The sequence below is a fragment of the Gadus chalcogrammus genome, chromosome 20 (genome assembly GCF_026213295.1).
Source record: "Gadus chalcogrammus isolate NIFS_2021 chromosome 20, NIFS_Gcha_1.0, whole genome shotgun sequence".
Classification (NCBI taxonomy): domain Eukaryota; kingdom Metazoa; phylum Chordata; class Actinopteri; order Gadiformes; family Gadidae; genus Gadus; species Gadus chalcogrammus.
In genome coordinates, this window is record NC_079431.1 from 11,482,575 (window position 1) to 11,504,819 (window position 22,245).

General features: G+C 40.6%; 3 protein-coding genes across 9 annotated transcripts in view; 2 read left to right on the plus strand and 1 right to left on the minus strand.

The window, feature by feature from the left end:
• Window positions 1-10,643, plus strand: part of LOC130373422 (ephrin type-A receptor 6-like) — a 33,088-nt gene extending 22,445 nt beyond the window's left edge. The window contains exons 6-14 of the mRNA XM_056579896.1: window positions 447-517; window positions 1,791-1,916; window positions 2,715-2,903; window positions 5,347-5,408; window positions 5,900-6,109; window positions 6,940-7,089; window positions 7,466-7,659; window positions 7,931-8,080; window positions 8,262-10,643. Coding sequence (XP_056435871.1) covers window positions 447-517; window positions 1,791-1,916; window positions 2,715-2,903; window positions 5,347-5,408; window positions 5,900-6,109; window positions 6,940-7,089; window positions 7,466-7,659; window positions 7,931-8,080; window positions 8,262-8,376 — 1,267 coding nt within the window. The 3' untranslated portion in view covers window positions 8,377-10,643. The remainder of the gene's footprint in view (window positions 1-446; window positions 518-1,790; window positions 1,917-2,714; window positions 2,904-5,346; window positions 5,409-5,899; window positions 6,110-6,939; window positions 7,090-7,465; window positions 7,660-7,930; window positions 8,081-8,261) is intronic.
• Window positions 10,644-11,150: 507 nt separating this feature from the next.
• Window positions 11,151-15,401, plus strand: LOC130373425 (ADP-ribosylation factor-like protein 6). 2 transcript variants are annotated; one of them, XM_056579903.1, is made up of 8 exons: window positions 11,151-11,609; window positions 11,866-11,927; window positions 12,051-12,119; window positions 12,208-12,302; window positions 12,765-12,894; window positions 14,605-14,660; window positions 14,833-14,845; window positions 14,986-15,401. In XM_056579903.1, the coding sequence occupies exons 1-8, from the start codon at window positions 11,487-11,489 to the stop codon at window positions 15,017-15,019; spliced, it is 582 nt and encodes a 193-aa protein (XP_056435878.1). In that variant the 5' UTR covers window positions 11,151-11,486; the 3' UTR covers window positions 15,020-15,401. The 2 variants fall into 2 exon arrangements, with proteins under 2 accessions (XP_056435878.1, XP_056435879.1); XM_056579904.1 differs by lacking the exon at window positions 14,833-14,845.
• LOC130373423 (F-box only protein 47-like) lies at window positions 15,340-22,127 on the minus strand. 6 transcript variants are annotated; one of them, XM_056579897.1, is made up of 11 exons: window positions 21,887-22,127; window positions 21,643-21,742; window positions 21,395-21,559; window positions 21,121-21,197; window positions 20,847-20,975; window positions 20,609-20,717; window positions 19,528-19,716; window positions 19,208-19,357; window positions 18,776-18,918; window positions 18,411-18,570; window positions 15,342-15,825 (listed from the first exon to the last, which is right to left on the minus strand). In XM_056579897.1, the coding sequence occupies exons 2-11, from the start codon at window positions 21,731-21,733 to the stop codon at window positions 15,722-15,724; spliced, it is 1,317 nt and encodes a 438-aa protein (XP_056435872.1). In that variant the 5' UTR covers window positions 21,734-21,742; window positions 21,887-22,127; the 3' UTR covers window positions 15,342-15,721. The 6 variants fall into 6 exon arrangements, with proteins under 6 accessions (XP_056435876.1, XP_056435877.1, XP_056435872.1 ...); XM_056579899.1 differs by having other exon boundaries at window positions 15,344-15,825; window positions 20,898-20,975; XM_056579898.1 differs by having other exon boundaries at window positions 15,344-15,825; window positions 19,543-19,716.
• Between the last annotated feature and the right edge of the window lie 118 nt (window positions 22,128-22,245).

Consider the following 22,245-nt stretch of genomic DNA (forward strand, 5'->3'; position numbering starts at 1 on the left):
GCGGCGTCCATTTTGTCCAGCGCCGCCCATCCGGCATCAGGTTGTAAGGTGTCTGCCAGCCGTTCAACACCTGATAATACTCTGTCAATCACCGAGGGTTCACTGGGAGAGAAGAGGCCTGGGAGAATATTATCTAGACTCTTAAGGCCTTTATATGGTCCCACGTTCCCACAACTCAATGACCACACAGACGCTTCAACGCAGTCGTGAACGTTTATGGTTCTGCGTCGGGTTTTAGTTAGGGGACCAATCACAGCCTTTGCTGCTGCGTCGCCTCGACGGAAGGTTACGATTTTTGGGAGGCGCACGTCCGGCCCTTGCGGTGGATGCAAGGAGGGTCCGTAAGGATGTAAGGGGTCCGGAACCCCCTTGCGTTGCGGGAACGTGGAACCATTAAAAGCCCTTTACTGGAAAGATGTCATTAATAATCTTTCTTTGTCTCCAAGGTGCCAGTGGTATATGAAGGCCAAGATGAGCTCAGAAAAGAAGAGGCGAAGTAACTACCAGAACGAACATGGTAATATTCCTAATCCCGCTTCTCTGGAGCTTTCCTTTCCTTTTTTCCACTTCATCCATGCAGATCTTTGACACATTTACCTATTTTTTCCTCATCACTTTTTTTTTTGCCCATCAATTTTGTCTTTTCTTCTCTTTCTCAGCATAACTCACTCACATCAGCTCACTTGCTTTTTGACAGGTTCTGAGTGGTACATTTAATTTCTTTTCAAGAACAAACTCCCTGCCCAAAAAACGTGTTTTGTTGATTTGAAGTGAAAGAAATGCAGACAGGAAGGGTCCTACACCTCTTCTCACAGTAAGCTCCAGGAAAATCCTGACACCTTTTCTCATTCAGTCCTATTTTCTCAGTCTTTAACTCCCTTTCCATTGTCTTCCATTCTTCATCACCTTAATCTCTTCTGTGGTGATTTTGGAGGTTTTTCACGGGAGTGAAGGGAGACAGAAGTTATCGTCTTTGAGACAGAACCCAAGCTGTGTTCCGAAGCCTTGGCTGCAGCCTTTATAGTGGGGCTCCTCGGTTACATAGTCTCTCCTACGATTGCCCCTTGGTCCAGTTAGAGATGAAGAATGAATCCATGAAGAATGAATGTGAGCTGGTGGAATGTGAATCCATTGAGTCCCAGTTTACTGCCCTTCAGTTAACAGTATCACTTTAAAGGAGGAAAGACCTGATCAATTGTATGAACAAAACAAGCTTGTCCAAAGCTTATTATATTATTAGCTGAAACAATCAACAATTTCGCATACAACCCTTTTAAGCCTACCAACTAAGGCAAATTTGTCTTGTGTGAAGCAGTAGCAGTAGGTAATAGTTGTATTAATAATCAGTATGGAGGAAATTAAGATTGCATACGCAAAAGGTTTAAATATTCACCATGACCTATTGTTTGTTTCGATTATTTTACCATCTCAAATTATATCATAGCTTGCTCTGGATGGGAATATCAATCTAGTTGTTATTTCTAAAGCTAACCTAAGATTAACTGTACACCGCATACCGAACAGAAACACACGCATACCTACACGCACGCACGCACGCGCGCGCACGCACGCACGCACACACACACACACACACACACACACACACACACACACACACAGATGAGCCTCCCCACCCATACACAAACACACACACACACAAACTGGTATGTGCTCCTGTACCTGCCTCATAGTTTATAGTACTTTTTACCATTGTATTAAGTATCCTTTCCGACGGTCCTCTCATGAACAGTTTGGGCTTATTCTTAGCGTCTGTCTCTCCTGTTCCACAGTTCCGTTCCCTGGGATTAAGACCTATGTGGACCCTGACACGTACGAGGACCCCACACAGGCTGTCCACGACTTCACCAAGGAGATTGACCCCTGTCGGATCCACATAGAAAGGGTGATCGGAGCCGGTGTGTATACATGTGCACAGCTTCTGCTCTAACAATGTTTATATTATTCAGTATTAGTCCCTTTTATATCACTTGTTCACTTATATACGTCATTTCTTTGTTACTACTTAATTTTCCTTCTGAATGACTATACTACTTTATTGCTTATTGTTTTGTCAATAGATGGAGCTGACAAGCATTTCACTATCACGTAAACTTGACATTTAAACATAGATTAAATAGATGCATCACTAATGTTTCTGTTGTCACAATAAATGAAGTAAGTTCTTCAATAAGAAGAAATCAGTTTCCATTCTCCACACTTATCATGAAATGCCTTGGTTCCCATTGAGTGCACAAGAATAAACATACAGTGTGTAACCGGCTTTCTTTGTTTATCTGAACATCTTGAAGTTATTGAGAGAACAAAACACTCTGTACATATTTTTTTTCAAGATGGTTGTGTTACCCTGAATCGAAGTGGTTGAACGCTTGGAGGAAACAGGTTATTTACTCCAACACTGCCACCTGGTGGTATCATGTGGTCCCTTAAGTCAGTGCTGATCTCATGCTCACAGGCTACTCAGGGTCGGTTAATTCTCAATAATGTTTGTGGGTGCATGCATCCGTCTGTCTATCAGTCCCTCTGTCTTTGTGGGTGCGTGCGTGGGTTCCTGTCTGACTGTTTGTCTGCCTGTGTTTGCGTGTGTGTGTGTGTGTGCGTGCGTGTACATATGTAATGTATATGTACAGGCCTCTGGGTGAGATGTCAGTTCACACCTTTTTGTGTGTCTCTGTGTCTTTGTTATGGGGTCAAAGGTGAATTCGGTGAGGTGTGCGGCGGCCACCTACGAACGACGGCGGGAAAGAAGGAGATACCTGTGGCCATAAAGACACTCAAGGGCGGTTACATGGAGAGCCAGAGGCGGGACTTCCTGCGAGAGGCATCCATCATGGGACAGTTTGACCACCCTAACATCATTCGGCTGGAGGGTGTGGTCACTAAAAGTAAGTAAAGTGTTGCGGGGCTGGCTGGCTGTGGGGTGGTGAAAATCAATTTAAGGACATATTTAGCGTGATATTATAAAAACGTGCATCAAATGTACTTTTTTGGAATAAAGGCTAGATAAAAATCGAGTGCGAATGAGGATGAGACGTTGTAAAAGTGCATTACTTACTGCTCATCGACTTTTCTCTGAATCTTTTAGTGGTCACATCACAGGTGGCCCTTTCTAGCGGTGCCCCTGGTTTGAACTAAATTCGGAATGTGTGTGTGTGGTGAGTATGTGAGCGTGTGCACGCCCTGGGCACGCACGCATGTGTGTGTGTGTGTGTGTGTGTGTGTGTGTGTGTGTGTGTGTGTGTGTGTGTGTGTGTGTGTGTGTGTGTGTGTGTGTGTGTGTGTGTGTGTGTGTGTGTGTGTGTGTGTGTGTGTGGTGAGTTGTCAACCATCTCTGTTTTATGGAGCACACCCAGCGCAACATATGTTGTTTTTACAGGGGGTTCATAAAGTGAGTCAGCGGTGTGAATGTTAATGCAGGCCCTGAAAGGCTTACCACCTCCTTGCCCATCACCAACAGCACACACGGACTAGATGACGAACGCCGCTTTAATGCTGAAGGCCCATTGATAAGATATGCGTTGTCAGATAGCGATAAGATTAGAAGGTATTTTATTAATCCCTGGCTGGAAATGTTGAGTGTCACAGCAGAAAGGACAGGACAGCAGAAGAAATGAAGAGAAATTTAATTATGAGTTATAGATGAAAAAACGATAAATATGGTCAATATATCTATATCAGCAACATGAGTAGTAGCAATGTAATTGTAAATTGATAATAAATCATAGGCATGCCGATCATGCAGAAGGAGGGTGCTTTGGTCAGAAGTACACACATTGAAGGTCATTGTTGCGTTCTCACCACCATATTGTCATTTATTCTGTATTCTGTCAAAAATTTGCAATCAATCGGGACAGTACTTTTGGCTTTAATTGTAATGCAACTGTAGCCTGGTCCTACCAGACTCTCGTAGGCTACTTAATTTAATTTGCACAGAGAGTCTGGACCTACACAATTGACAAACGTTAACTCACTTGAAGGCTGCTGTCTGTTGAAGTATAAAACTATTGCATCTGCCCAGTGCCACTCTGGATCTGCCATAACCAATAGCTAACGTTTGGCCGGGAATCACTTTGCGCACAGGCTGTAAACAAACCAAACACAGTGCGTGAAGATGTCCGTCAACGAGAGCTGACTTAAACGTCATAGTTCTCAGCCACTCCCTCTGTTCGCTGATTGGAAGCAGAAAATTTGGACGGAGAAAACCCACTAACATACCCCAGACGTAGTACTGAAGGGAAATTCAACTTGAGCGGAAGTACTTAGGCGGGCGGATCCAGGCTAGTGCAACTGAAGACAACTAACAATAATAATAATCTTCGTTGCAATATGTCATTTCAGAAACCAAAGCATGTTCTTCAGAAAACAAATTCCCATTTTTTTTGTCCTTATGATACAATTATTTGATATATATATATATATTTATATGATATAAAGTATATCTGTCATGGGCATATTAAAAGACAAATCACAATGATGTTGATGGTACTGTATCATATTTGCGTGGCTTATTACAAGTTGAATATGAACCAAGTTTTCAATTTCCCAGACGTATACCCATCACACACAGAACATATTTGTACACACACACACACACACACATTTACAGATGCAGCATAACACTTCATCTTCTTTTATTCATCAGTCTGTATATTTTTATCGTTTTAGTTTCTTTTCCACCTCCTTTTCCCACAGCCTCCATCTGTTGTTGCTCTTCTGAGACTAATTAAGGCGAGGCACTGTGCTGTGACTAGGCTGTCATTTACCTGCGCACCAAAACACTGTTGGCTTTAGGTGGAAGTAAACAGGTGTGCTTGCTTTCCTTCATGCACCGCAATACAGCTCCCACTACACTGTTCCCACAGCTGAATTATTAGTTCAGGAAGGACAAACATTATCCTTGTTCAATATGTACCGTGTATTCATTCTATGAGCATGTCACAGAACAGCATGACGGGATCTCAGGATGATATGTGCGTAGGAAAGGTTTAGCCGAACATAAACCTTTATATGACTCTATGAATTGTAGCTAAGGTTTTTTTGTGCAAATCGTTTCTGGAATAAGTAACATGCTTAAAATGTGCAAGTGTAACTTTGCACTCTCAAGATGAGGACAATGTTAGGAGCACAGTGATAGCACCATATGTCCGTGCACCTTGGGGCCGTGTTCATTGACTCCACAGTCCACAACAGTGAACAGCGAACAATGTCCTTGGCACTTGAGTCTGTTTCGATAAGGCACTTTGCTTTGTTCCCCACTCTTTGGGATTGCCTTCAAGCATTGCATCTCTTGCCATTTTTCCAGTGTATTGTGTGTTTCTGTGGATGCAGGCCGGCCAGTGATGATCGTGGTGGAATACATGGAGAACGGCTCCCTGGACTCCTTCTTGAGAGTAAGCGGGCACAGAAACATTGACGTAATATGTGTGTATATTTCTATATCCAAACAGCTCAGGCACATTTATCTCAACTAACTAGAATACACTGGTCTGGAGGATGACAAGCCGAAAACATACAACTTAGCGATGTCATATGTTGTGAATGTGTCTCTTAAAACTGTTGAACATTGATATTTATCTTTTATATATATATATCATATAATAAAAGTAGTAGGTTAGAAAGACAGGTTGAAGTCAACCAACACATATTCCTACAAAATGGTTACACATATCTACACTCTACATCGTGAAACACGATATATACAATCTCTGTGTGTGTGTGACAGTGTGTGTCTAAATCGTACACACATTCAAACCTGTTTCAATGTGGCAAACACACATTTCAATGTAATACACAATTGAATTAGTCCAAAATCAACCTTTGCTAAATAAATGACAATAATAATAACATACATTTCTGCCATTTCCAATGCCTTCCCTCTTAGCAACACGACAGTCATTTCACGGTGATCCAGCTGGTGGGCATGCTGCGTGGCATCGCCTCGGGCATGAAGTACCTGTCCGACATGGGATACGTCCATCGGGACCTGGCGGCTCGGAACATCGTGGTCAACAGCAACCTGGTGTGCAAGGTGTCCGACTTCGGCCTGTCCCGAGTCCTGGAGGACGACCCGGAGGCTGCCTACACCACCGCGGTACGGCTCCCGCTCCTCAAACCCTTACATACCCACAACCCTGCCCCTATGAATTCATCAAGTTTCATCATGTTCAATTCAGTGACACGTTAAGGCATGAGGGAGACAAATTTGTCCAGACGTGTCATGTTTGCTGGTCCGTCTCACAACCCAGTCGCCAAAAGCACTCGTTGACGCTGTATGTTTTTGCCTACCCTGGACTCCGTTGTGTTTTAGTTCTTGCGTGGTTTCTTGTTCCGGTCTCAACATAAGATGATTGCCACCTGTATTATCAGCATGCATTGATGTGGTGGTGCCAGGACAAAGTACTAAATCATAATTTGCTGAATAGAATTGAAGCGTTTTATTAATTTGTTTTGCTATATATTGTCACAATATTAAAGATAAATTGTTTTCAACTTGATTAAATTCAGTTATACGGATAGTTCAAGTTCTTGATTCTGATTGAATTTAAGCTGTTTTAAAATGCACCTGTGAATGCAATAACAATTCATTTTTTTGTTTTAATGCGCAGCCAATCTCAAACTGTACAATTTATGGCAACGTCCAGATGAACGATAACAATCACCCCAATCATTAAAACTAAGATAAGCCTGTATGCTAGCCTGTTTTGCCAGCCATTTTGTTGTCTTGAGGAACTATGACCACTACAGATCATCATGCTTTTAAGAATGATGATTTGTTTTCGATAAATGATGGCATTTGATTTGTGCTTATCAGCGCCCCCTTGCTGTTAGATAATGACTGTATACCCCAGCCTCTGGTGGCTAAATTCTCAAATATACCATGTGTAATACACCTGATCTGTGACATGTTGTGTCTGTTTTTAGGGCGGTAAGATCCCTATAAGATGGACCGCTCCGGAGGCCATCTCCTACAGAAAGTTCTCCTCTGCCAGTGACGCGTGGAGTTACGGCATCGTCATGTGGGAAGTGATGTCATACGGGGAGCGGCCCTACTGGGAGATGTCCAATCAAGATGTGAGCAGGCTAACTTGTAATTGCACCACAAGTATCAAAGAGTCATGCTCTTTAATACCCCTGAGTACCCCTTTTAAAGGTCATCCCTGTCTTCTTCACAGTGTGGACTGAACTGATTTAACCATGGCTACCAAGAGGTTTATTATAGAAAGATAATTAGCCTAGGAATAAACCACTCAAAAAAGTGTTACCCAAATGTTACTTGGGGTTCAGCAGGGGGTCTTGTCAACGTATCACACAATGGGAGACACCCTTTGCACTGGGCCTACAGGGATTTTGAGAAAGGCTTGTAGCTAGGAATGGCTTAAGGAAACATTTTTGGCCGAGTACAATAATAGCATATTCCAATAACACGCATGGCTCTGTCCCACTCCAGGTCATTCTCTCCATTGAGGAGGGCTACCGACTTCCGGCTCCGATGGGCTGCCCAGTGGCCCTTCACCAGCTAATGTTGCACTGCTGGCAGAAGGAAAGGAGCCACAGACCTAAGTTTGAGGACGTGGTGTCCTTCCTGGACAAACTCATCCGCAACCCTAGCAGCCTGCTGGCACTAGTAGAGGACATTGAAAGGTAAAGTTTGGCGAGTAAAGTGGACACAGAACAGAATGCAGTTTTGTAAACAGCATGTAGGCTTTAGTTTGTTTTTTAGAAATGTTATCAATTTAATAAATCAAATAGTTCAATGTATGCTAATCCTATCCTCTCTATATATATATATGTATTTATTTATTTTTTAACCCATTGTCTGTAAATGATCTAGCAGAGCAACAATATTTTGTAACCTATGGAGTCATTGTTGGGTTAGAACCTAAATTAATTCCTTTGCTTTTATTTGTGTCAGTCCCCCAGAGTCTCCAGGGGAAGTCATGGATTATCCCATGTTCATCTCCATCGGGGATTGGCTCGACTCCATAAAGATGAGCCAGTACAAGAGCAATTTCATGACAGCGGGCGTCTGCACACTGGATTCTGTTGCTAGTATGAGCATCGAGTGAGTAGAGAACCAAAAACACAAATGACTTTTTGTGTATTTGTGCATGTGCGTTCCTGTGCAGGTGGGCCACCTATGCTAACGTATGTCTTTCCGTGCATTGTGCTCCTCTCCGATTTGATTGGCCTACACCAACGTTGTGTCATGTCTGTCTGTGTTTCCCCCTCCCCTCTCGCCCTAGAGACGTCAGGCACATAGGAGTGGAGCTGATCGGCCACCAGAGACGGATCGTCAGCAGCATACAGACCTTGCGTCTCCAGCTTTTACACGAACATGACCAGGGCTTCCACGTGTGAGGCCCCCTGCATACACACCTTGGGAAGTACAGCTCAGTGGACTAGAGGGATGGGATATCTAGAAGGCCAGATGGACACTTGCAGACTGTGCCTCAGCGGGCCACGAAACAGTGGGACAGAACGTTGAGTCTTACCAGATAGCAGATCAACTACCTTACTGGACTGAACACACATCTTCTTCCCACAATAATATAAAGAAAAGCTTTTTATTTTTTGAAACACCTCCGTGAACTTCCTTGGGCCAAGCAGTGAAGAGAGACGGACTCTGTGGAAGCTAGCCTGGCCAAAACTTAGGGGAATGTAATGCCTTGTTGCAGCAGTACTTTATATGTGAAGCAAAGATACTTAGAGATGTGAATTTGCGAATGTAATCTGCTTTTTTTATTACACATTTTGGGTCATGTAGCTGCTTTTGGAAGGACGATTGAAAATCCTTGATTGAATGATTTAGAATCCTATTATGAATATAATTATTTATTTAGCTTTATTTATCTCCAGCGAATCTGGTGTGCTAATACTTGAAGGAAGAACAATGAAAGTGTATAGACAATTTATAAATTAGTATTATTATTATCATAATCTATTACATGTTGTTGTGGAGTACTGTATGTGAAAGACCTTGTGAATCTGGATTGTATGAAATTTAGTTTGATTTATATATTAATTATAACGAAAAAAGCAATACAGACACATGACTCATCGAGTTAAACTTTGATATAATAGAAATTGAGATCAAAGCACTATCCATCCACTGTCTTCATTTAATCATCCATCCGATTGTTCTTATTTTCTGGTTGATCTTGTTTGCCGTCCTGTAGAAAAAACGGTAGGACAAACAGTGGGAATGAACATGCCAGCTCCTTCCAGTCAGTAAACAGTACCGAGTCAAACTGTAAAGTTTGACTCGTTATATTGTGAATGCTGATTTCACATAGGAAACCTTTCCACTCAGATCAACTGAACCCTTCTGATATCCTACATGTGGTAGTTGCAGCAGTACCTCCAAGGGATGGTACATCCTACCACTAGTCTAGCAGTTTAACTACTATCACTACGACTTCTAGTATGTGGACAGTACTGAAGTCGAATTTGGTTCAGCCTCAGTTCAGCCTCAACGATAGGACCTAACCTCTTAAGATATTATTGTTGATTTAGGCCCAATCCCATTTTTACCCCTTACCCCTTCCCCTTACCCCTCCCCCTTGTTGGGGGAGGGGTAAAGGGTAGAAATGGGATTGGGGTAGAAATGGGATTGGGCCTTAGTCTCATTGGAATCTCCTTCATTTAAGAAGGGTCCGTGAGCATTGTTTCCCCATTGTGAGCATATTCAGCAGGAGAGATGGAAACGATTGTAGCATTCTGGTTCAAGGTTTTCTTTTGCATCATGACATGAGTACACAAGAGGATAAGCGAATGGGATCTTCAAAAGCAGATTAAGTCATAAAAGGATCATATTGTATGATATAAAATTCTATGAAATATAATGATATACACGATTTACGCTATTGTGACCACTGGATCCAATGGAATTGTAGTTTGAGCTGAAATGGGTTTTGTTCACAGTAATGCTGTTTTCATGATAGCAGATGTGTTAGATGTGTAAAATGACGTATATATATGAAATGGAGGGTGAAGAGACACCGGGAAAATAATACTATGAAACGTTGGTGGCATTGGCTGCAGTGAAGGCTCCTGGAGACATTGGGGAAAGGTCATAGCACTGATAGTGTATTACAGATATAGCAGAGATATGGATGACAACACAAACTAAAGACCAAGTAATGAGAAAAAGTATTATAATATCTAAAGACATAATTCATCATGCTAATGTAAAACCGAATAGTCTCACAAACCCAGATTGCCTTACAATACAATAATCCTACGTAGAAACACCTTAGAGTTAAAGAATGTTTTACGATTATCATGGGCCAATGCCATTAGTTATAAGCTGAATTTATACAGTCAGATATATTGGAGAGATTTTTACTGTCGATGTCGGGCAGAAAGCTGTCTCTATATGTATAGAGTCACAGGAAGGCTTAGCTAATCAGGGCTAGAGAATGCAATTAAAAAAGGAAGACATATTCTTACAAAAACACACACACAAACACACACACACACACACACACACACACACACACACACACACACACACACACACACACACACACACACACACACACACACACACACACACAATTACATGTACCCTGTCCCTCTGCAGATTATAACAAATATGAAATGCTGTTTGTTTAGCATGTCTTTCTGCTGAGCAATGGTAGGCTGCTCTTTTGTACGAAGTACAAGTATACTTATAATTCTTGTATTTTTTATTTTTCTATGATTTCCAAAGAAATGTTGTAGATCTTGCACACTTAATCTGTTAAAGCAGATATGTATTTGCGAATAAAGGTGAACATTTATGGTGGTTGAACAGTTAATGTGCTTTTTGTTGTACTCCAAATCAAAATCAAGCAGACATCTCTAGACCAGACAAGAGATAAAGGTATCAATCAAGGTTACATTGTGCTTTCTTATCATTATAATTTATGGTACAAGTCGTGGTATTATAAGATTATTCTGTACTGCAGAAGGATTCTGTATAATATAGCCTATATCGCTAAGATAACTAACTATTATCTTTAGGTATTAGTTACAGAATATTTTCAAAAGATAATTGTGCTCTCACAATATGCAATATTTTAGGCCTATATTATATTTGCCTCATGGGGACGCTGTTGGTCAACATAATAGCTCCTAACCGCTCCGATTAAATTTAGTGGGACAACCGCTGTAGGCTAGGCTGTTAACTAAAACAAATCATTTGTTACATGTTTTAATTGTCCATGTGATCGTTGTAGTTGATTGGTGAAACGGACATTAATTATTCTTTACTTTTAATACTGACCGTTCCCTATTCTGCGACCAGATGCCGAGGGTTTCAAAGCACTTAATTCTTCCAAATAGGATTAAAGTGTTTCGCCTCAAGACAACATAGTAGTCTGCTTAGCAACACGTATCGCCAGCTCGGTGTTCATGTACAGGTTAAAGAATTGCATGCTGTGGCAAAAGGGTGTAGGATATTTGTAGCTATACTAGATTGTTCATCGATGGGACTGTTGGATAAACTGTCGTTGTGGCTGGGCATAAGTAAGAAAGAGGTGAATGTCCTATGTTTGGGACTAGACAACAGCGGCAAGACTACGATCATAAACCACCTCAAACCCACTAATGTAAGTAGGCCTGCAAATAATTGTTCACAATTGTATATTCTTGTATCAGAGTGACCCATACAATGAACACTATGGGGTTTCTGCCACTGTTTGTTTTAAGTGCAAGCGTGCAGCGATTGCTAACTATCAGCACTTGGGTCAATTAAGCCCTTTGTCAAGTAAAACTATGATATGTCTTCACAACGTTACGTCTGTCATATGCGTGCATGCGCGTGTGCGTGCGTGCGTGTGTGTGTGTGTGTGTGCACATGTACAGACACAGGCACAAGATGTAGTTCCAACGATTGGTTTCAACATTGAAAAGTTCAAGACTTCAACGTAATTATTTCTATTTTACTTTCAATGTATAATAGCCTACATATTCAACTATATCTCTTCAGCAGTTTGTTTCATCTGTCTGTTTTTGTAATATGTTTGTGCGTTTCTGTGTGTCTCTCTCAGCTTGTCTTTCACAGTCTTCGATATGTCTGGTCAAACCAGATACAGAAACTTATGGGAACACTACTACAAGTATGATCCAGACACAATACACCCATGATAATAGACAGTTGGGAAGACAACTCGGCTTACATTATGTGTTATTGTATTCTACAACTAGAGAGAGCCAAGCCATCATATTCGTCGTGGACAGTGGAGACAAATTGCGAATGGTTGTGGCCAAAGAAGAACTTGACACTCTTCTTAACCACCAAGGTACGTGAAAGTGTGTGTGTTTCTGTATGTGTCTGCGTATACGCCTGTATGTGTATCTGTGTGATCCATGCGTGTGCTTGTGTGCGTGTGTGCGTGTGTGTGTGTGTGTGTGTGTGTGTGTGTGTGTGTGTGTGTGTGTGTGTGTGTGTGTGTGTGTGTGTGTGTGTGTGTGTGTGTGTGTGTGAGTGTGTGTGTGTGTGTGTGTGTGTGTGTGTGTGTGTGTGTGTGTGTGTGTGTGTGTGTGTGTGTGTGTGTGTGTGTGTGTGTGTGTGTGTGTGTGTGTGTGTGTGTGAGAGCATTCACGCCTGCATGTGTGGGCGATCCATGCGTGTGTGCGTGTTTGTGTGTGTCAGCTGGGTATTTGATGACTGACAGGGTGTTTGTGTTGAGTTTACTGAATTTCCCTTCAGGAATTCATGGTTGATTCCTAACCTGCCCCCCTCTTTCCTCTGTGTTGTTCAGACATCCGGAGCCGCAGGATGCCTGTATTGTTTTTTGCTAATAAGATAGACCTACGAGATGCCATGTCCTCTGTCAAGGTGTCCCAGCTGCTGTGTTTAGAGAGCATCAAAGACAAACCGTGGCACATCTGGTAGGGGTTTTGTGTTCTCTTGTTTGTATTGTCATTGTTAAAATACATAGAGTGACAGATATGCATGCATGCATACATGCACACGTATGTACATACATACATACATACACACATACATACATACATACGTACGTACACACATACCTACCTACCTACCTACATAAACATGTATATATGTACATATGTACAAACGTATGTACATGTAGGTACTATACACACAAAAGCATACATATACACACATGCAGGTGAGTATCTTGCACTCTTTCAATTAGAAGAATATGCACTATTTGAGATCTAGATTGTCAATCATCGTTGCAATAGTGGCCACTGACCGGGGAGACGTACCCCATAGCAATAGGTGGGAGTTGGATGTGGATGGATGCAAGACAAGGAGACAGCTTATTCAGTCCCCTCAGAGAAGAGATAATCCTTTGTACCCCGAAGGAGAACTGATCATGCCCAATTTGTCTAGGAATTAAATAATAATAAGAATTAAATTAGTCAAGGAATTATAAGGTTTGAAGACGATACACATAAGAAAATGCTGAGCCAGGTTCATACGACAATTAGAATTATTCTCATACGGAAAGAAGTACATCAGTTTATTGATCTGTAGTAAATCAGGGAGGTGAAGTATGTAAGCAAAGCTTACGAAGGACGATACTGTGTATTAATGTGAATGGTGATGCAAAATGTGGAACCTGTGTGGAAGAACAAGGAGTGGTTTTGTAAAATATGCAAGGGTTTGGGGTCATATGCTAACCAGTAGCCTAGGGGCCCTAGCAAGTCTTATGTAGTGCTGGAGTACTAGCTGTCTTATTATAGGAGTGTTTATGACTTACACTGGACAATGCACTTTGTGTAAGGTTATCAGTAAAGGAACACATGGAGTAATTGATAGTGAATATACTGTAGAATGATATGGTAATGCAGGATCAGGATACACACACATGACCACACACAAACCCGAACCCACACACACAAATGCATACATGCATCGATAATGATTTCTTTAGCTGTTCAGAATTGAAGTGCATGTCAATTCTGTTTCAGCCTAACCAATGCTACTTTTAATCACGTATCAGTCCAACTCCATCAAACCAGGGACCTGGTTTGATGGAGTTGGACCTTTTTCCGTACAACCAGGATGTTCTTTAAACATGACTGCCCTGTTCCAATGGCAATTTTTTTCAAAGTTTATAGACAACTAATAAACATTAAGAACAAAAAATATTATTTTCTTTTTTTGCAAGATAAACTCAATCTTGTTTACTCTAACCCCGTTGCATCCTCTCACGTGTTATTTTAAACTTTGAGTTGGAAACTGCAACTGTATGCTTTTACCACCAACAAGCAACAATTTTTCTTTATGTTTGTAGTTAATCAAACAATATGTTGATTATATTTTAGATCAAGACACTTGATCGAATGTATCTGCTTTTCAGCCAGCATTTGTTCTTTTATTACGTTCTCCTTTTGTATTATTTGTGTCGCTTTAACTAGCATGCCCTCGACTACAGTGGAAATATTTACAAATAATAAATGTATGAATGTAATAACTAATGTTGATTTATATCCTCGTTGCACATTTAACAAATAGGAGCAGGAATAGGTTTGGAGCTAGAGATAATATACTCCAAAGACCAGAGAAAAACTAGGAAGAGAGTAATTGTCATCAACATGGCTAATTCATTGAAATGCATCTTTCAGTGCCAGCGATGCTGTGAAAGGAGAAGGCCTACAGGAAGGAGTGGAGTGGTTACAAGGTACTGAGTATGCATTTTTTGTTTTGTGCATGTGAGGGCGTACTTACTCTTCTTCGATGTATATAGGCCAAGAGAAAAACCATTGTGCCACATTAACTGATAATGAAAATGTCATATGTGCTTTGTCACCATTTAAAGTAAAATATACATTTTTTTTCTACAAAACCTCAAGAACAAATAACACAGTAAGTATAACGTTGATACATGATTATTGTGGTGGACTGTGTCGTGGTGTTACAACTTTTCTAGAGCTTATGAAAAAAGTCCAACTTAATATTAAATATAAATCAAATGCATTTGTATTCATTACTTTTCCCTCCTCTAGATCATATCAAAGCAATGAAGAAGTGAATACCTAAGATGGCCATGGCATTCAACCAAATAAAGTATTCAACGACCAGCCAGTGTATCAGCCACTTTTAAATATAGGTATTTACTTACCGAGTTATATATTAAGGAAGGGAAGGTAAAGATATTTAATTAGTGTTTATGTTTTAAGAAATATTTTATATGTCGTTAATGAAGGTGAAATGTACATTGATTCAATGTTTGGTAAAGTATAATTACGTGAATCTTATGTACATGGTACATGGTAAAGAGGTGTTTCTTTAAAATGTCCACGATTATTTTGTATAGGGATGTTTCAACATTTTATTGACCTTTCATTGTTTTAATTAAATGACAAGAACGAGAGCAAACACTAAAACATGTAATGTGTTACACAAAAATGGATGTAAAAAAAGGCTCAATATATAATAATAAATTGTTAAAAAATATATACAATCGTTTTTTCAAAACAAGATAGAAAAATCTCTCCATACATGTATAAATAAATCTATATATATATATATATATATATACACACACACTGAATAAATATGTAATAAATATATGCTGTCTAAGAAATCAGGCAATATTATAAACTTTGTCCATTGCTAAGGTTCTTAACATATAATTGAATGCCGCTCAATCTAATTTGCATGGTTCATTCACCCCCCTAAGCATGACTTCCTGCTGACATTTCCTCCTGAATGAATGAGCCCACCTCTGAACTCCTAGCGTCACTCTTTGAGGAACATGTGAAGTATCTCTGTGTGAAAGTGTGCGCTGGAGCCGAGGATGGAACACAGCGTTTGGAAGCTCTCCAAGTCCTCCTGAGGGTTTCCTAGGAAACAGATCAGTTTTCCCCGTCAATACATATGTAATATAAGGCGTTGATCCATGTTCATAATCCATGTTTCTCTTTACACAATCCAGAAGCACTAAAACAGCAACCTTCTGTTCCATGAGAACCTTCATTTGTAAAGGTTCAGTAACACCATGTAATTCAAACAACACGAAACACGACAGAATGGAAATATAATAGTCTTATAATATTCTTTATAACAACTAGGGTTTTTGTGCGTGCATTGCGCGCGCTCAACTTCTAGTAGTAATTAAAGCCGTAGCAATAATGTGGAAACCCCAGTCGATAATGTAACAAATTTCATAATAACATTTTGACTATAATTTTACAACGTATAACATTCCTTCACCACAAATGACTCAACAATTTAATATATTTTAAACATTCAGCGGAAAAAAGGCAACAGGCTGATTATCATTTAGGGGGTGGTGTGAGAAATACAGACTTTCTACTCCTCATTCACATATAAGGTAATTTACATTTCCTACAGAGAAAATGCTACCTCAGGCCAGGGGTAGTATTATTCAGGCGATTTTCAGGGATCAAATGTACGGATATGTTGTTCACACATACGGCCCATCAGGAGAATATCAGTACTTAAACGTGTGTCTGAAAGCAGCTAGAGTGTGAGCATTTGATCACATTATAAAATTAGTCAATTTATAGTAACAAGGTTAATTGTTCAATGGAAAGTGTAATATGCTATGCATGCCAATCAATTATTAAATAGCTTTTACTGTTATTCAGGGCTGAATAGTGCATTGACATTTTAAAATGCAAGGCAACTACTATTGGTTAGTTGAAAATAATAATCATCATTGAGATTAAAAATCTCTTCCAGTGTCCTGACCAAGACAGGCAGAAGTAGCCTACAGTCACACATAGCATACACACAAAACATAAGAAAAATAAAACAACTAAAAAAGTCTGCAGGGGGGAGGGGGGGTTTTCAATATTGCAAGACATTTTGAGAGGCTCAAGGAGAAGGGTAATATTAAGTTTGAGCAACAAAGTGTAGAGACATTTCGGGAGGCTCAAGGAGGAGGGTACTATTACATTTGACCAACAAAGTGTAGTCTTGTGGTGGACTAGACATAATTCAACATACTGAGTTATTGACATGTTTTCGTTCTGTGTTATAGGGACACTGTCTCTTTAAGATCACGTGACTTCTGTGTTGATATGCCGGTGGGTGCGATGTTTGAATTTAACGTTTTTTATATGAGAAAAATGCTGTGAGCCACGCCGTTGCTTGTCAAGGTGAGAAATTGTCTCTTCCCTTCTTTTATTGCACTTTCTACAGTCTATAGACAGAACGTGTTACCTGTGAGAGTTTGTCGAAGGTGGAGCCGTTATGTACAAAAACATAACGTCTTACCTGGGCGAGTGTGTCGCTGCGGTTTGTGCATGTGTGTTCTTACCAGGGTGCATGTGTCGATTGCAGAGCAATTATGTTTAAAAACCTAACGTCTTACCAGGGCGAGTGTCACTGGAGTGTGTGCGCGTGTGTGTGTGATCTGACCTTTGCGTGTGTCGATGGCGGAGCCATTGTTTAAAAACATAACGTCTTACCTGGGCGAGTGTCAGTGCGGTGTGTGCGCGTGCGTGTGTTCTAAGCTGCGCGTGTGTCGATGGCAGATACGTTAGGTTTTAAGGCGAGTGTCGCTGCGGTGTGTGCGCGTGCGTGTGTATTCTTACCTGCGCGTGTGATGCTGGCGGAGCCGTTATGTTTAAACATAACGTCTTACCTGGGCGAGTGTTGCTGCAGTGTGTGTGCGTGCGTGTGTTCTTACCTGCGCGTGTGTCGATGGCGGAGCCGTTATATTTAAAAACAACATCTAAGCTCAGCGAGTGTGACGTACGGTGTGTGCGCATGCGTGTGTGTGCGCTTCCGTGTATGTGTCGCTGCCTTTGTCTTGACGTGCAATGTGTGTGTGTGTGTGTGTGTGTGTGTGTGTGTGTGCGTGTGTGTGCGTTTCCATGTATGTTCGTGCGCATGTGCGTGTGGGTGTAGTGTGTGTATGTGCATGCTTGCGAAGTATGTATGCGTTTTAGCGTGCTATGTGTGTGTGTGAGCTGCAGGCTGCTTGGCACATGCGCACATGAGTAACTTGAGTAACTGGTGCCACAGGCCTGCTATTATAGTAGTAAAATAATGGTCTACCACTACCACTGGTGGGACAAATAACAGTAAAAAATTATAAAGTTATATAGGCAGAGAAGGTATCAGAATCAGCTTCGATACATTTATTTTGCCATTTGATATTAAAATTAAATTGTATGGTTACAGGGTTTTGTTGTGTCCCCAGTTATATATGTCTAACTTGTATACATCCTTAAGGAGACCCCGGTAGACCCTAACCCCACCACCACTTGAATGGTTTGCATTAGATGACGACGATGATGGCTGGTTAAACACATGCTATACGTGCAAACAAACCTGTGATTGGCTGATTAGCGTTACCCAGTCACCTGCTGATTAAGGGTTGATGTGACGCACCTGTCTTCCCCTTATTTAAACTGAATTGAAGGGCCAATTACATTACATTAAGAAGGCAACTCACCTGCAAGGGAGGCCTCGTATATTTCCATGGTAACCTCAGAAAACATGTTTTCTAGGCTTTGGATGAAGGACCACTTGTCCGCAGCAGCGGTGAAGACCTTGCATACCTGCTGAACCAGCGTCACCACCCAGCTCATGCAGTAGCCATCCTTTTCACACACCTAAGTGAGGGACCACACAAACACTGAAGTAATCAGCCCAGAAAATTGCCACTGTGAAAAGATAAACAAAATATTTGACAATGTAAATGCAAGTATACATAGAATGGTTGGATAAACACAAAAGGAGGATAATATTGTGGGATTGTGGTAGGTATGAGGCTTTAAACGTATCTTTTTTGATCTGTATTAGGGAGGACATTCTTACCAGGATAAGATAAACAAGGAGTTTTGAAATCTCAAAGAGCCTTCCATTGTGGGCCTTGTTAGCCAGGACGCTGTAGCACAGAGTGGTGCCACACAGGACCAGCAGCCGAGCTACGTTCTCCACACGCCAAACCTGTGGCAGGACTAGGGCAATGTGGACAGAGACACAAACACTCTTCAGCATATTGTGTTTAACAGGTCACCTGTTTCTTGAAGGTTCTGACATTTTAAGAAATATTCAAAATGGTATAAATATTCCATTTAAATTAAAAGCAGTCATACTCTGCACTCAATATTACTTTAAAATACAAATAAAAGTATTATAATACCCTATGAAAGGGCTGTTGCAGTGTACAATGCATCCTCAGTATCATTTTTAAATACAATTATTTCGTTTTTATTTGTTTTGTTTCTTTGTCTGCACTATGGGTACCCCTAATCTCTTCAAGGATGGCCAAGATGGTGCTAGTGTTCCAGTCTTTGAGTTCCAAATCTGTATGAAGCAGGAGAACAGCCTTGGCCAGGTCCGAAAGGGCACTGCTTGACAGCACAGTACTTGTCAGCTGCTGCCAGCCAAGATAACCTGGAGGAAGGGCAGAGGTTTAATGAGTTGTACTGTAGGACATATTAGCCTCTAGGTAAGAAAATGGAAGGCTTAATAAATGGTCACCTACAATCATGACTCTATAATTATGAGATGAAGAAGTTGATCTTGTAAGTTTACAACTAACATTTAAAGGGAAAATGTCTTGCCTTTAGCTGACTCACCATCTGGTAGCAAGGGCCCGTACAGGATGAAGAGCAGACGTGCCTGGCTAACCATGGGCCAGGGCTTCAGGATTTGTGTCAGCCAAAACCCACATTCTTTGCGGCTTGACCATGGGTCAAGGAGAACCTGACGACAGAACTGTCTAATTTGCAGCTCTAGGTATCGACTCGCTCCTGCAAAGAGAGGGTTAGGGTTAGGGAAAAACTGTATGAAGAATGCCCAATATGATTGCTTTGGATAGGTCAATTTGCTGGCACTCAATATCCATACTTATTTAGACATATTAAATGTATCCGTTGTATCCAAAATAGAGGATCTAAATTAGCTTTAGGCATTTCTTAGAGGAGAGACGTTTTTGCTTTACTTTTATCAACCATATTCAACAAGCACGAAGAGAGCAAGAGTGTCACTTGTGTATTTAATGTTTGCATTTTTAATAATATAAGGCTGTGCCCAATTGTGTAAGTCAATTGCTGCCCAGCTAAGGCCTGATATTCATTGTGAAGTGCAAAGTTTAATATCTGGTTCGTTTCAGAAGACAAGACTATTCAAAACAGTGAAAGTCAACTCTTAAAGATGCTGTACGTAAGATTTGAGAGTTGTAAAGAGAGAATGAAAGGAGAGCAGAAGAGAACGAGACTTTGAGAATAAACAACCCAGTAATGTAAAACCCAGTTTTACATTTCTCGCACCTGTGATTTGCAGGCAAGTTCCTCATAATAATGGAAGAGATGCCCCAATTGGTCTGATTGGTCTGAGCCTGGTCCGGACTAAATATCTAAATTTTGCGAGGTCAACTAGAACCAATATCCAAACAGCATTTAACTCACTAATGACTGGTGGCTATGCCAAAAAATGACACTCAAATTAATGCTCTTGAATCTTACCTACAGCATTTAGTTATGTTGATCATTTTGTATCTATTATAATGGTCAAAATGTCATATTGCTAGGACAATATAACTATCTGTTTCCACCCCCGACATTACCTTGGAAAGTTCCATTTAAACCCACAATAAAAACATTATTCCGGTGTAACTATTACACCTGCTAAACCTGTTCACACCTGGTCTTCCATTGACTACAATCTCCATTTTTCTTGGAAGGTCTGTGAAGTCGCACAGGAAGATGAACACTCTGTGGCATTCCAGCTCATTCCATCCTGCAATAAGGGTCTTAAAAGCAATAATGTAAAAGTTAGATAAATACTTAATACATATACTGTTCTTAGTGTTGTCCATTAAAATGTTTTGCTCAAATGTGATCTACTATAAAGAAAAACATGATGCAAGTGTTGTTATTACAATTTTAAATGAAATGGGATTGGTTTTCTGCATGTTTGTGCAGGTTTTGACCTGAAGGAAGACACCATAGCTGGAGAAGCCAAGGCAGCTAGCTGCAGTAGGCTTACACTGCATCATGAAACATGGGATCTACAAAGAAATTGATTTGACAATGTTTAAGTCTATGTTGCATAATTTCTCCAGGGGAAAAGTTGTATATATATTGTTAAGTAAATTGTTCATCGTAAACTAATTATATTACAGAAACAACCCCATAATACCAACGTATTGTTACCTTTGAGAACTTTGTGTGGATAAATTTCAATCTGTCCTTGGTTGGTAATAACAAGGTGCATCTCTTGAACAACAAGCCTAGGCACAAAGGTGAATTGGGGAAATATAATTTTCTCCCATATGTAGATATAATTCAAGTAATATCAACTCTTTCACATAAAGTGTACGAGAAAGAAGGTCACTTGGAAGAAAACCATTGTGCCACATTCTTTTTGCATTTAAATACATAATGCAGGCTTTCACATCAATGATATTTTCAAACTGGCAATGCTTACCTAGAGCTTTGTAGTGTCGATAGGTAGATTGCTTGTCATCAGGAAATCTTGAGTGGTGAAAGTTTTGAGGGATCATTCTTTTGGCCCAGGCCATGGTGGAGACGTGGTCCACAATTTGGCAACTCATTGCCTTCGACACCATGCTGAAAACGCTTACTTCAAGGACTTCCAAACTTTTGAATAAATATGTCACTCAAATAAAGACACCACTAAATAAAAAATACGTGTCATTGTGCCTTATTGCTCACCAGTGAGTCTTCGCAGAATCATGTCGAACACCTCGGATGGCAGCCTCTCAAAGAAACTGACTCCGCTTCTGCACTGACTACGAGTTTTCATGGTCCTGACCTACACGGTAGGGATGGTAAACATGTTGGTAGAAAGTTGTCATTGATACACCATAATGTATTTAGAATGAACAAGATATCTGTTTAGGGGGGGATTCTTATTTGTGCCATAAAGTATCTCACAAGACAGAAGACAATACCAAACCTTTTCAGCAGACGTTCACCCAGATTAATAACGACGGCTTCTCCTAGCAAGGTACGACTAGGTAGCTAAAGTATGTTGAATAGAGTTTTAGTAAGCTAGTCATTTGAATTAAAAGTTTTTAATAATACAATTATTAACGTTAGTTGGTTTGTTTTAATATGTTTAGCTAGCTGTGTTTCTGGACTCAGTGGACTGGTCAAAATTATTCACGTGCATATTATTGTATTACAGCGGCGCGAAACTGCCGTGCCAATCCTACAGGAAGTACCTCGCGCCGGCTGACCCCGGCGGACAGTACCGCCTCCGCACAACAAAGTGATAGAGTTCAGATCACTCCGCAAGACATTTATGTTGCTTTC